Genomic DNA, 15,896 nt, shown 5'->3' on the forward strand with positions numbered 1-15,896 from the left:
TCCTCCAACCTTCATCACCCCCCCCGCCCATCCCCCCCCTCCCTCGTGTTTTTCTGGCCATCTTTGGTGTGTGTTTGCTCGCGACGGGGATAGTTTTGGAGCGGGGGTTATGGGGGGAGGTTGGGAGGGGAAGGTATGGGGGAGAGAAGGAGGGAGGGAGGGTGGTGGTGGAGCCGCTAAGAGGTCGGAGGGGAGGGAGTTGGGTTTACGTGACGGACAGAGTTGTTGTTGTGATGACCGCGAGGGATGGACGATTCATTTTACTCCATTCGATTCGAGGAGTGAACAAAAAAAACAACTCAATGCATTTGTCAATAACACCGCGTGTGTGGCTATGAGAGTGTGACTATTGCTATGCGAGTGAATAAGTGCCTGTGACTAAAGCTATCGCGATGGGAGTGTGTGAGTGAGTATTCTTCTTGGTTCTTTCGATAAAGTCACGTAGAAGGGAAATAATAAAATAATAAAAATAAAACATAATAAAATACAATTCTCACGACGTTTCGGCCACAACACAAGCAGCCGTCCTCAGGTGAAGAACAGGTCTGTCGGAAAGACAGCGTCTGAATGAGCACCACCATGCTTGGCAGCGTATATGAGTGAGTATTGAGTGGGTGAGCGAGTGAGCGGTGGTGTAGCGGCTAGCGCGCTACGAACCTGGCGACCCGGGTTCGATTCCCGCCCACGGCCAACACCGGTGACGATTATCTGAACCGGTTCTGGGCCTCCGATAGGTCGACTCAGCCTCAAATGAGAACCTAGCGCGGTGTGTAAACATCGTCACTGGGGAGACAAAAGCGGCCAGGCGTGGTGTTGGTCACCCACCGCCGCGTGTGCCGTGCCGGCCTTCATCGGGGCTCGCTATAAGCACTTGCCCCAACAGTCTGTTCAGGCTATACAGGGGATCTTTGTGATTGTGTGCGCGAGCGAGCGAGCGAGCGGCGTGCTCACCCGTGGCGCTGGTGCTGGAGCTCCAGCGAGCCGCCCGCGGCCCCTCTCGGCGAGGATCGGTGCAGGCCGTCGGTGGAGGCGCTCTCCTCGTCCTCGTCGTCCACGTCGTCCACGTCGTCCACGTCGGAGCCCACGTCGCTCTCGCTCTCGCGCTTGACACGCGGCGACAGGTCCAGCCCCGAGTCCACCGACTGGGACGCTGCGCCCGTGGGGACAAGGAGCAGCGGGTGGGCGGGAGGGGGGGACACGGGAGAGACGTCTTTAAGCCTAGGTTTGTAACCAGAGCCGTGGCGCGGTTGGCTTGGACCATTTCACTCTCCTCCTCACCCAGCGCCCCACGCCCCCACCCACCCCCCTCTATGGGTCTCTGCATTAGCCTTTTGAGTCTCTAGGTTAGCCTATGGATTTGTAGGTTAACCAACGGGTATCATTATTAGCCTATGGGTCTCTATGGGAGGCGATGGGTCACCGAGTAAGTGTAGGAGTCTCTGTATCGGAGTGCAGTTGACATGGTCCCTCGTGCAAGAAACAGCAATGCACCCCCCAATATATATCCAATTCCGCTCCCCCCCCCACCTCCTTCCCCTGCATCTTCGCAGCCCGGCACCTATTTCCAGGTGCCCCTAGGGTACGGCGGATTGGGACGACTGCCCCGGGCCCCAAGTTTTGGGGGGGGGGGGGAAGCAGGGGCCCCGCACTTTGACATCACAGCGTCAGATGTAACACTTCCGGGTTTAGTTTAAAGGCGTCGGAGGGGATCCACACGGTGCGATTTGCTCCGGGGCCCCGCATCCCCCGAATGAACGGCCTTGCCTCTTGTACAAGTTGCGTTGATACGACCACAGCCGCGGTTGGCAAACAAACGCACACACGCACGCACGCACACACGCACGCACACGCACGCACTCACGCACGCACACGCACGCACACGCTCGCACGGCCCTGACGACGCGCGCGTTGGTCACGGACGCGTCCGCTCACTCTTGAGTTGCCCCTTGGCCTCGTGCACCCCCAGCTGGCTCGCCGGCAGCAACGGGTCCATCGGCAGTTCGTACTCTCCGACGTAGTGGCCCGTGTGGTGGTGGTGGCCCGCGTGGTGGTACGGCAAAGCCGCGGGGTGGTGGGGGAGGTGCCGCATGCCGTGGTCCAGCGCGCCGCCCGGGTGGCCCGGGTGGCCCGGGTGGCCCGGGTGGCCGGCGTGCGCCGGCACCGGCGTGCAGATTACGGCCAGCTGGATCGCGTGGCCCGGCCCGCCGCCCATGGGGTTGACCACCTGCAGGTAGCCCTGCTGGGAGCCGGGCGGCGCGGCGGACAGCAGGGAGCCCGAGGGCAGCAGCGTGGACACGGGAAGGGAGAAACCCCGCAGGAGATGCGAGGGAGGCGGGGGGCCGCCCGCCCCCCCACCGCCGCCCCCCCCGCCGGGCTCCGCGGACGCGAGGAGGTAGGAGGAGGAGTAGAGGTCGTGCGGGCCGCCCCCCGACGGGTACGTGACGGGCCGCGAGGGCGAGCTCCGCGCGGAGCCCAGGCCGGAGGCGGCCGGGTACGGGACCAGCTGGTGGGTCGGCGGCGGCGGGGACGGCGACGGCGCCGGGTTCGTCCGCGTGCGGCCCCCCGACGAGGTCGGCGGGGAGGAGGAGGACGAGGAGGAGGAGGAGCCGCCACGCGTCGTCGAGTGAGACTGCAGCACCGACTGAGCGTGGCCGTGGCCGATGAAGAGGCCGTGGTTGAGGCCGTGGTTCAGGTTGAAGCTGTGGTTCAGGTTGAGGCTGTGGTTCAGGTTTACGTCGTGGCTCAGGGCCAGGCTGTGGAGGCCGTGGCGAGACAGCGACGCGTCGTCCACGGAGCGCGACTTGACGGAAAGCGGCGGCGCGTGGGTGGCGCGGGGGTGGCGGGGGCCGCCCGACGCCGGCGGGGAGCCGTGGGCGCCGCCGGAGCTCCGCTGCTTATTCACCGTCAGGTTCAGCGGCTGCTCCTGCGCATCCATCGCGTCCCGCTTGAAGGCGGAGAACGCGTCGGGATGAACGTTGGACACGTAGTTGTTCATCTGCGGGCGAGCGGACAAGTCGGTTAGTTGGAGACGGTGCCATGCGTGAAGGCGGAGGGAGCAACGTGGTGCGACGGTTAGCGCCCTGCGCTATGAACCCGACGACCTGAGTTCGATTACCGCTCATGGCCAACAATACCGGTGACGATTAACTGAACCGGTTCTGGGTCTCCCCTAGGTCGATGTGTGTAAACATCTGCGCTGGGGAGACAAAGGCGGCCGGGCGTGGTCCTTGGCCTTTACGACCGTACCAACTCATCCAGCAGTGGACTAACCATGGCGGTTGATGACGTGTCTGTAGGACAGCTAACCCGAGTCAGTGCCCACGAGAACGAAAAGAAACTCAACTCACTCTGCGGTGTCCTTCACAAAAATACATTCATTTATATATTTTCATGGCAGGCGTGCATGTGCAGTGGTGACGTCACAGCATCTGCGCGACGACGTCACGAGGGTCGAGCCGGGTTCGTGCGTCACGCCGACGTCACGCACCCCCCGACACTTTACCCTCACCCAGGCGGAATACACCAGCATGCTACAGTATATTAGTCAAAGTTTTGCTGGCTGGCTGACTGAAGGATTGCCTCAATAAGGACGTCCAGGCTGCAGGTAAAATACAAGTGTCCCTCACTCTACGCAGGTTCGTTCCATGCGATTCCGCGCTGTGTACGCGGCTAGCCCATCTCTAAATGTTCGCTCTGCCGTGCGGTTTGAATTCACTCGGCATGCGGCTCTGCGGTCGGACGTGGCAGCTCCATCGTGCGCCCTCTTTTTATTTTGGAAAGCATCTACCGCTCAAAGCGCGCAGCCTCGCCACAGCAACTGCTCGAGTGAAGGGGTGTGGGCGGTAGGACGAGGAGCAATGCTGATTGGGCGGGCGCCCTGTGCGGTTCCCCGAGTTCGGAATGAACGTGATGACGAGGCGAGTTCGTTGTTGTTTTTGCTGCTGCTGCTGCGGTTGTTGTGGTGGCTAACGCGCCCTCGTGCGCACGCGATGCTTGACATGTCGCCGTATTCTGCGTAACCAGCCACTATTTGCTCTGCCCCGGGGATTAAACGCGCCCCTCCGTAATGACTCTGTAAACAACCAACGCCACAGCCGCGATTAACAAGGGTGTGTGTGTCTCTGTGGGCGCCTCTGTAGGTTGACTCGGCGTCAAATAAATACCTGGTGTGGTGTGTAAACATCGTCACTGGGGATACAAAAGCGGCCGGGCGTGGTGTTGGCCACCCACCCCCTCGTGTGTCATGCCGGCCTTCATAGGCGCTCTTGCCCCAACAGTCTGCTAAAGGCTATACCCGGGGTGATCCTTGTTTGTCTGTGTACGTGCATATGGGTGGCGGTGGCATGTAGAGTTGGAATCCCGCTCACGAACAGGTCCTGGAGCCTCCCCGGGGAGACAAAGGTGGCCTGGAGTGGTGTTGGCCACTCACCCCTTCTCGCCTGTAATGCCGTGCTCACCTTCAATCGGTGCCACTCGCTCACGAGCACTTGCCCCGAAAAGTCTGTCCGGGCATCTTTGTCTTTGTGTGTGGGTGTGTACTTGGGCAAGTTGTGTTCCAGGCATGGGCAGGTCCGGAACGGCGCGTCAATAATTCACGGCTTTGAATCCCCCCCCCCGACCCCCTCGGGCATGGGCGTGTATTGTTTGGCTGTGAGACGTCCCCCACCACGCCCCCCCCCCCGCCAACCCCACCCCCAGCTCGTGCACAAAGGGATCACGCGCAGACACCCCAAGCCCTTTCTGGGAATCGGGTGTGGTTGAGTGTGTGGGGGGTGGTTGAGTGGCGAGGGGGGGTAGTGTGGTTGAGTGCCGTGTGGGGGGTGGTTGAGTGGCGAGGGGGGGGCAGTGTGGTTGAGTGCCGTGTGGGGGGTGGTTGAGTGGCGAGGGGGGGGCAGTGTGGTTGAGTGCCGTGTGGGGGGTGGTTGAGTGGCGAGGGGGGGGCAGTGTGGTTGAGTGCCGTGTGGGGGGTGGTTGAGTGGCGAGGGGGGGGCAATGTGGTTGAGTGCCGTGTGGGGGGTGGTTGAGTGGCGAGGGGGGGGGCAGTGTGGTTGAGTACTGCGGGGGTCGTGGAGGAGGTGGCAAGGGGCTGCCAGTGTTGAGTTTGTGGATGAGTGGGTGGGCAGCGAGCTACCGCCACCACCTTGTCACGCCACAGCACCGGGTCACTACCACGCCACGCCAGCCAACAGCCTTGCCACTCCACGTGGGCTCTTGGTCAATGTTCGCAAGACGGAGCTGAGCCCGTGCGCGGGAGCGGTATGGATTGTGGCGACGACCGTGAGGGAGGAGTAGGAGGGGAGGCCTTCACCCAGCAGTGGCTAGAACACGACCTCTGCCGCTCTGCCACATTTCCCACGGCTCCGAGGCCCTTCGCCTCAAAACTCGCAAGGGGTCTGCGTGGACCAGACTGGTTCCAGACTGGTTCCGCGTGGCGGTGGCCGTGGCTATGTTTAAGATGAGGAAGCGAGTGCCGTGCGTGATCGGGAGAGCCGTGTGTGTGGGAGCGGTGGCGCAGCGGTTAGAGCATTGCGGTTTTTGTACCAACTCAGCCACCGCAGTTCGATCCCCGAGTCACGCATAACGTCCTGCTGACCCCCCCCCCCACCGACTCCCCCAGACCCCCCCGCCCCTGCCCAAGTTGACTCAGCCGATGCAGTGAAGAACTCAAGGCAATGTCGCGTGCTCACGGCTCAAGTGGCGGAAGGGCCTCCACTAGAGCGGACCCTATAGGAGGGTATTCGGCCTACTCTTCCACCACCCTCGACCTGCATATCGACTAACCGTGCTTTATCTGTTTATATACTGCTGGCCGGCGCGACAAAGACGGTCGGGCGTGGTTACATAGCCACGACACACCCCAGGCCCCCAACTCGTGTGGACTGCGTTCACCTGAATAGGCGCTTGCTAACGGAAACAACAGCAACTTCGCCAGCAGTCTGTACGGATGGGGGGGGGGCACGCCACAGCCAGAAACACATCCGTCAACCGCGATCAAATCGCTTGGTGGTTTTATAGTGGATATACTCGCCCCCGGCACGGGGATGTGGAATTTCCGTCCACTTCCTTATGGTCCCCACCAACACAATCCCTTCCCTTAAAGAGATTACACTTTTGTTTATCCTCCTGCGTCTCCTTCCTTCTCCTCCCACCTCCCCTACCTCAACACCCCCCCCCTCCAACGCCAAGCTGAGTCAGATGACTCCTGCTCGGCTCCCGAGGAGCGACACAGACACACCATTGTCCCTCTCCTTCCCTCTCCCGACTGCCCCCCCGCCCCAGATCTCCATTGCTCGACTCCCGCCACCACCCCACCCACAAAGGAGACATATCCTCCGTATAGCCTTCACAGACTTTTGGGGCAAGTGCTGTTCGCGAGTAGCACCTTTGAAGGCCGTCACGGTACATGCGCGGGTGGGGTGGCTAGCAACACGCCCGGCCACCTTTGTCTCCCTAATGGGAGACACCATCAGCCTGTGTGAGTTGCACGTGCTTTGCCATTAATCAATTCTCGCGCGCACAATTCGGTCCGTGTCTTGCGAGCGCTCCAGTTATATTTTATGGTAAAACTCAGATCTGAATTTCGTCACGAATCAGTCGACAGGTAGGCCCAAGTTTGATCAACAAATGAAATCACGATCGTAGTCGGTAACAAAAGCACATTGTCTGCCCCAATGTTCTTTTGGGGTTTTATTTTCGCAGCCAGATTTATTGTCCTCCGTATGAACCCGAGACCGGTTTCCACTTCTAGATTTCATCAGCAGCGTGTGGCCGGTTAAACACATGCCACAGGGTTGTTTGGTGTTGTGTCTATAAAAATATACAAAACCCAAGTGGATTTAAACTACTCCAACAACTATCATTGCCATCGCCACCTCACAACCACCAAGAACCCCGCCTACTTTTTCAATTCCACCACCACAAAGACAAAGATACCCCGTGTGGACTTAAAAGGCTGTTTGGGCAAGTGCTGTTTGCGAGTCGCACCTATGAAGGCGGGTACGGTACACGAGGGGGTGGGGTGGCCAGCACCACGGCCGGCCGCCTTTGTTCTCATTTTAGGTCGAGTGGACCTAGGGGAGGCCCAGGACCACGGCAACAACTATCACCAAAATGACCGTATTCACCACACAGACGACACCACCACTAAGAACACAGTCACACCGCCACCACGACCACAACCACAATAACCACCACTAAGAACACAGTCACACCGCCACCACGACCACAACCACACTAACCACCACTAAGAACACAGTCACACCGCCACCACGACCACAACCACTGCATTCGTGGTCATCGCAGCAGAGCCCACCATCACCACTGACCCACCACACCACCACGACCGTGATCACCAGGACTAAAACTATACCACAATCCACAACACCAACACTGCAACCACCATATTCTTGGGTCTTTCGGTAAAGTCACGTAGATGGGTTCAAAGAAAATAACAAACAAAAAAGTAATATTTAAAAATACTTTTTTAACAACACGCTTTTATTAAATGTACGAGTAATGGCAGAACTCCACGACTCCAGGAAGTGGCCCTGAAGCTGCCATAACGTAAGGGGCCGTGGCCAATTACAGCCAACGTTAGTTGAGCGTGGACAATTAGACCCAAGCCGAAACATAACATATAAAAAAGATTGTTTAGAAATATTTTATTTTTAATGATATAATATAGTATTGTCATGAGTATGACATTAGTTTACCAAGTTTGCAGTGGATATCACATTTGGAAGTGGGTAAAAATTGAGTTACAAGATTTGAGGATACGACAACAGACGGAGCGAGTTAAATAAAAGCATGTAATAAAAAAGCGTTTAATAATTACAAAAAACTACGACGTTTCGATCGCAACACAAGCGTGCGTCATCAGGAAGAAAGAAAACTGCAACAACCACCATTCATTACCACACTTGAGCCGCTACCCTCACAATAACCACCACAGCACACCACCAAGTCACAATAACCACCACGGCACACCACCTACAATCACAATAACCACCACAGCACACCACCTACAATCACAATAACCACCACAGCACACCACCTAAAGTCACAATAACCACCACAGCACACCACCTACAGTCACAATAGCCACCACAGCACACCACCTACAATCACAATAACCACCACAGCACACCACCAAGTCACAATAACCACCACGGCACACCACCTACAGTCACAATAGCCACCACAGCACACCACCTACAATCACAATAACCACCACAGCACACCACCTAAAGTCACAATAACCACCACAGCACACCACCTACAATCACAATAACCACCACAGCACACCACCTACAGTCACAATAGCCACCACAGCACACCACCTACAGCCACAATAACCACCACAGCACACCACCTACAGTCACAATAACCACCACAGCACACCACCTACAGTCACAATAGCCACCACAGCACACCACCTACAGTCACAATAACCACCACAGCACACCACCTACAATCACAATAACCACCACAGCACACCACCTACAATCACAATAACCACCACAGCACACCACCTACAGTCACAATAACCACTACAGCACACCACCTACAATCACAATAACCACCACAGCACACCACCTACAGTCACAATAACCACCACAGCACACCACCTACAGTCACAATAACCACCACAGCACACCACCTACAGCCACAATAACCACCACAGCACACCACCTACAGTCACAATAACCACCACAGCACACCACCTACAGCCACAATAACCACCACAGCACACCACCTACAATCACAATAACCACCACAGCACACCACCTACAATCACAATAACCACCACGGCACACCACCTTCAATCACAATAACCACCACGGCACACCACCTACAGTCACAATAACCACCACGGCACACCACCTACAATCACAATAACCACCACAGCACACCACCTAGTCACAAAACCACTACAGCACACCACCTACAGTCACAATAGCCACCACAGCACACCACCTACAATCACAATAACCACCACAGCACACCACCTACAGTCACAATAACCACCACGGCACACCACCTACAATCACAATAACCACCACAGCACACCACCTACAATCACAATAACCACCACAGCACACCACCTACAATCACAATAACCACCACAGCACACCACCTACAATCACAATAGCCACCACAGCACACCACCTACAGTCACAATAACCACCACAGCACACCACCTACAATCACAATAGCCACCACAGCACACCACCTACAATCACAATAGCCACCACAGCACACCACCTACAATCACAATAGCCACCACAGCACACCACCTACAATCACAATAGCCACCACAGCACACCACCTACAGTCACAATAGCCACCACAGCACACCACCTACAGTCACAATAACCACCACAGCACACCACCTACAGTCACAATAGCCACCACAGCACACCACCTACAGTCACAATAACCACCACAGCACACCACCTACAATCACAATAGCCACCACAGCACACCACCTACAGTCACAATAACCACCACAGCACACCACCTACAATCACAATAACCACCACAGCACACCACCTACAATCACAATAACCACCACAGCACACCACCTACAGTCACAATAGCCACCACAGCACACCACCTACAGCCACAATAACCACCACAGCACACCACCTACAGTCACAATAACCACCACAGCACACCACCTACAATCACAATAACCACCACAGCACACCACCTACAATCACAATAGCCACCACAGCACACCACCTACAATCACAATAGCCACCACAGCACACCACCTACAGTCACAATAGCCACCACAGCACACCACCTACAGTCACAATAACCACCACAGCACACCACCTACAATCACAATAACCACCACAGCACACCACCTACAGTCACAATAACCACCACAGCACACCACCTACAGTCACAATAACCACCACAGCACACCACCTACAGTCACAATAACCACCACAGCACACCACCTACAGTCACAATAACCACCACGGCACACCACCTACAATCACAATAACCACCACAGCACACCACCTACAGTCACAATAACCACCACAGCACACCACCTACAGTCACAATAGCCACCACAGCACACCACCTACAATCACAATAACCACCACAGCACACCACCTACAATCACAATAACCACCACAGCACACCACCAACAGTCACAATAACCACCACAGCACACCACCTACAGTCACAATAACCACCACAGCACACCACCTACAATCACAATAACCACCACAGCACACCACCTACAGTCACAATAGCCACCACAGCACACCACCTACAGTCACAATAACCACCACAGCACACCACCTACAGTCACAATAACCACCACAGCACACCACCTACAATCACCAACACCACCACAAGCATGACCCCACCACAGCAGCAGGCACACACACACTGGCACAACTGAACCACAACCCAGGCGCCTCCTGCCTCCTAAATATCTCCACGGCGTCCTTACAGCATTCCCAGCGCCGGGAGACGGAGCGAGTCCCACACTTTCCTAAACATCAGCAGCAGCAGCAGCTGCGGCGTGACGCAACCTGCCCTGCACCCCTTCTCCCCTCCCTCCCCTCAGCCTCCAGCCCCCACCCATCCCCCTCTCCACTAACAGCACCCCCCACCCAACCTCCCCTCGCCTCCCGACTCCAACTCCCCACGCCCTCCGGCTTCGTGGGGGCGTGGGTAGACTACCCCGGGCGGAGGAGGAGAGATTGGACGAGGATGGTGGGGGGTGGGGGTTGGTCTGCTCGTGTGTGTGAGAGAGAGTGAGTTGGCGGTGGAGAGGGGAGTTGGTTGGAGAGGGTAGGGTGGGAGGGAGGAGTGAGTGTGGGAGTGAGTGTGAGAGCGATGGAGGGAGCAGCTGCCCTCAAACACCGAGGTCACAGTCACGCTGGGAGGCACGCAGGTATGAACCCCACCGCCGCGCGGGGGCCTTGCCCACGCTCACCTGCCCTCACCTGTGCGCACGACAACTCAGTGCCGGCCCACTGCTGATGAGACCCCCAACGGTCGAAACTGCCCCCAAGAGCGTTCTTGTTGAACCAAAAGTTGCTGGATAAATATTGGGTCAGGGACTCTCTTTGTCTGGTGGGCCGATTTTTTGTTTGCATTTTTTTTTTACGAATATATTTATTTTATTGTAAAGAGAGACAGACGAAAAAGTGTCTATCCACCTAAGACTGTCACCCACGCAGTCACCCACGCAGTCACACTCGAACATGACCGACCTGGCTCTGGCTGACGAGGTCCGCATCGTCACCGATTGTCTCGGCACGGTTTGCGTGCGGAGCGTCTACACCAAGATTGCGCTGATGCCGCAGGGCGGTGGCCACGCTGCACGTGGGCCTAGACTCATCCAGCGGCGAGGGGTGGTGGATTACCACTAAATGTTGCGATTCACGCAGGGATTCATTCAAAGAAGCAGGAAAATTAATTAAAGAGCAATAGAGAGAGACTGATTTGAGATTTTGGCAGAAGGACGGTGTACGCGGCACGGTGGCGCAGCATCGGCCCTCGACAAGGGATGGGAGGGGGGTGGGGGAGTGCTTACGGCCGCCTCTTGGAGGCTGCCAAATGCACTGTACGACAAGACGGTGGCACGGCTGCGACGGCCGTGCCACACAGGACGCGCTTGTCTGAACCCCGCGCCACCTTGAGACGGGGCGAGCCGCCCCGGTTGCGATGGCGCAAACTCACCATCGCGTCGGTGTCGCCAGGCTCCGTCTTCACGCGAGCGGGCATCTTCTCGATCATCAGCATGGCCGTGCGTGCTCTCCGGCCGGCGCCTCGTGCGGGGGGGAGGGGGGGGTGGGGCAGTGGCTCTCGTGGCACCGGTGACTCTGGAAGACAGCGAACGGCGAACAGGGCCTCGTCTTAAAGTCGCGACACAAAAATTTAAAATTTGTTAATTAAAAAATAAAACCTTGAGGACATCGCAGTGACAGTAAAACGATGGAAGCCGCCAGAAACGCAACTTTGCCGTAGTGAGCACTGGTGGCGAAACCCTGTTGATGAGCTCTAATGGCAACGAAACCAGGCAACCGCTGTTGTCTATTGCTGCTGCCGCTTGCCGCTTTCGGTGGTGTCAAATTCATCTCGGCTTTAGGCGAGTAGAACGGTGAGGTGGGGAGCGTGATGAGAGGGGGGCGAGGATGGCTCCACCATTGGGAGGATTTGGTGAAGGACGAGGGATGAACCGCAAGGAAGCACCGTGTGCTCTGCGGTGAGAAATCAGGCAGGATGAGGAGAGGGGCGAGGAGAGGGAGTTAGAAGGGCCATACCGACCCGGGGCAGGAGTTGAACTTGAGCCAGGAGCGCATCGCGCCCTTTGGCGGGACGAGCCCTTCGGGAAAAAAAGGCCTCGCGGGGGCAGGGGGGGGCGCGCCCGGCTGTTTACGCAATCGGGGTGGCGAGACCGGCAGGAAAAGTCGGGAGGGGGGTGGAGTTGAGGCTGACAGGGAGAAAAGGGAGATAGAGAGATGGGGGGAGAGAGGGTGAAAGGGGAGATAGGAAGGGGAGGGAGACAGGGGAGGGAGGGGAGAGAGGGGAGGCAGCGAGGGATGGGAGAGTGCGTCCATCGGGACCCAATTCATCGCTGGAAATAGCGACCCGCGTACAGGGAGCGCATACAGATGCTGCGGGTTTTGGTCGTAGTAACGTGCGGAGCAATTTGTGGGGAGGGGAGTGCGGTGTGTATGGGGGTGTGGTCGGTTGGGTGTGTGTGGATTGGTGTGTGGTGTGACAGTGATGTGGGGTGGGATTGCAAACGTTACAAAGCAGCAGCTGCGTCCGGCGAAGGTAAGTCGCAGGTAAGTCGCAGGAAAGTCGGAGGTCACGCTTCACGGGAATGACGGCTTCACCAAAAACACTCCGCGTCTCTCCAATCACTACGGCTCGTCATGGACACGCGTGCTGGTGAGAGACAACTTGGCGTGACCTAATCACCCAACTCTTACCTAGATATCCACTCAGCCCCCCCCCACCTCATCCCCCAGTTCCCACCCTTACCCCCTCACACCACTCAGCTACCCACCCCATTCCCCACCCTTACCCCCCCCCCACACACCACTCAGCTACCCACCCCAGCCTCCACTCAGCTCGCCCAGTCACCGGTCCCTCACCTCGCCCCTCACACCTGCACGTGGAGAGACACCAGGTGCCCCACGTGGCCAATCGTCTCGGTTCAGTAGAAGCGGCCATTAGACAAATACTGGAACCCCATTCACCCACAGAGAGAACGATTTTGTGAATCGCGGCGATTCCCATTCTACAATTGACTCTATTATTTCGTGTGTGTGTGAATAGTGGTGATCCGTTACATACGCAGAGACCCATCGGCTCTCACGGAGAGACCCATAAACTGACACAGGGACCCATAGACGAACAAAGAGACCCATCGACTTGCACAGAGATCCATAGACTTGCAATATCAACCTACGACTAACTGCAACTTCCTCTGTGACATGGATACACCCAGCCGCTGTGCACGGTGTGTTGACATGCAGGCGCTTTCAGACGTTGCTCCGATACACATTGTTACTGCCTTGTGCGACACGAACTCACTCAGAGATATGCCCGAAGACTCACACAGACACCTCCACAGACACCCGTAGAAATCTATCGCCTCGCACACAAAGACGCCCACAACCTTGCACAGCCACAGGCGCACACAGAGACCCAATCACTTGAAGATACTCGCACATGAGACTCGTCACAGCGTACACCACGATGCTCCCGAGAAAATAAAAACGCATTGTGTTCAGCATCGTCGTGAGCTGCAGTCGCTACTCAGACGGCTCTGTACACACACCGCCGCATTGCATTCTCATTGTTCCGCGTTTGCCTCCCAGCGGCTTCGTGGTGATGATGGGGGGGGCGAGGTTCGTGGTGATGATGGGGGGGGGGCGAGGTTCGTGGTGGGGTTTCTGGGGGAAGGAGCGAGCAGAGTGGCGGGGGAGGTCGGGGTGTGGTTGGCGGTCGCCTCGCGAGGGCTGGGCACCCGGGTTGGACTCCGGGCGAGGTTCCGCGCCCGCCTGGGAACGCGACTCTCGCGGCCGGCGCTGCGACCCGCACCTGGGACGCGGTTTCCTGCTCTGCGGCTGCGTGACCCCATTCGAGCTGGGGGTGACACGGGGCGAGGTGGAATCAGAACGAAACCACCCCCCCCCTCCCTCCCTCCCTCTCCCATGGGAGCCCACGCACTCACGCACGTACTGTTGTTACCTTCACACTTAATAGCGGTGCTAATGACACACACAATGATGACACACAATGATGACAAAGATCCCCCTTATAACCTGAGCAGACTGTTAGGGCAAGTGCTGTTAGAAAGCACCTATGAAGGCCGGCGCACGAGCACATATAAAAAAAAAGCATAATTTTCAGCACGTATGTCATCAAAGGTCCTCTTAATTACGAGGTTGGCGAGTTGTGGTTCAAGTTGAAACTTCTTGACGAGGTGAGAACTCGTGAGACCACGCAGGATCGCCTCGTTGTGCAAGGATGCCCGGGCTGCAGTAACCGGCCAGGGATGGGGTCGTGCGTCTGTACATCACTGAAAGTCGATTCTTTCTAGCCGATGATGATGATGGTGGTGGCGATGGTATACCAATCATCGGGCGCGTGCGACGTGTCCTTACGTCGGCGCCGCTTTGGGCGGATGTGCCGTGCTGCTCCCACCCTCTCCTCGCCCGCAACCCCTGCCTGCTTCTACCAGCCATGTGTAGTGCACAGAAACACAACACCCCGCAGCACAGAGCCAGCAGCCCACAGCCAGCTGCTCAGGGCTATTTTGACGCTAATTACTCCGCTCGCTGAGCCGAGTCGGCTTAATGGGTGGTGGGGGTGTCTGGGAGGTGCGGGGGGGGGTGCGAGGTGTGGGGGGGTGGGGTGTGTGGGGGTGGGTGTGGGGGTGGTATGTGGGAGGTGCGGGAGAGTGGGGGTGTGTGGGGGAGTGGGGGGTGTGTGTGGGGGTGGTGTGGGGGTGGTGTGTGGGAGGTGCGGGAGAGTGGGGGTGTGTGGGGGAGTGGGGGGTGTGTGTGGGGGTGGGTGTGGGGGTGGTGTGTGGGAGGTGCGGGAGAGTGGGGGTGTGTGGGGGAGTGGGGGGTGTGTGTGGGGGTGGTGTGGGGGTGGTGTGTGGGAGGTGCGGGAGAGTGGGGGTTTGTGGGGGAGTGGGGGGTGTGTGTGGGGGTGGTGTGTGGGAGGTGTGGGAGAGTGGGGGTGTGTGGGAGGGTGGGGGTGCGTGGGAGGTGTGGGGGGGTGCGTGGGAGGTGTGGGGGTGCGGGGGGGTGTGTGCATGCGTGGGGCGAGCAGACACACATCAGCACGCACAGACAAAGATCCCCCGTAGAGCTCCAACAGGCCGTTGGGGCAAGTGCTGCTCGAAAGTGGCGCCTATGAAGGCCGGCACGGCACGCGAGGGGGTGGGGCGGCCAGAACCACGCCCGACCGCTTTTGTCTCCCTCGTGGCGACGTTGACACATCGCGTGCCAGGTGCTCATTTGAGGCTGAACAGAGCCAAGGGAATCCCAGGACCGGTTCACAAAATAATCACTGGGTGTTTGGTGGCCGCGAGCGGGAATCGAATTCTGGCCGCCGGGATCGTAGCGCAGCTCGCTAACCGCTCCGCCACCGCTCCCCTACACAGCCGCACAACACCCGCACAACACGCGCACCTGCTCGTGTCACGAGGAGCCACTGCGATAGCGCCACTAATTCACTTATCCGGTTTCAAACGGGCGGTGTGCGACAGTCTTCTGTCTAGATTGCGTTAATTTCCCACCCCGTGTTCCGATTGCGAGGGCTGCCGATACGAACTCGGCCCCGAGCTTGACCGGCTGAGTTCGATTCCCGGCCACGGCTAACATCAGTGGCTCTTCTTC

The 15,896-nt window shown here is 57.7% G+C and overlaps 1 protein-coding gene across 1 annotated transcript in view; it reads right to left on the minus strand.

Annotated features, from left to right (window-relative positions):
- LOC144936273 (uncharacterized) overlaps nucleotides 1–15,896 on the minus strand; it is a 45,771-nt gene that overhangs the window by 10,558 nt on the left and 19,317 nt on the right. Inside the window, exons 2-4 of the mRNA XM_078863341.1 lie at nucleotides 11,713–11,855; nucleotides 1,933–2,995; nucleotides 952–1,150 (exon numbers count right to left, since the gene is read on the minus strand). Coding sequence (XP_078719467.1) covers nucleotides 952–1,150; nucleotides 1,933–2,995; nucleotides 11,713–11,775 — 1,325 coding nt within the window. The 5' untranslated portion in view covers nucleotides 11,776–11,855. The remainder of the gene's footprint in view (nucleotides 1–951; nucleotides 1,151–1,932; nucleotides 2,996–11,712; nucleotides 11,856–15,896) is intronic.

Source organism: Lampetra fluviatilis, chromosome 15 (genome assembly GCF_964198595.1).
Source record: "Lampetra fluviatilis chromosome 15, kcLamFluv1.1, whole genome shotgun sequence".
NCBI classification, from domain to species: domain Eukaryota; kingdom Metazoa; phylum Chordata; class Hyperoartia; order Petromyzontiformes; family Petromyzontidae; genus Lampetra; species Lampetra fluviatilis.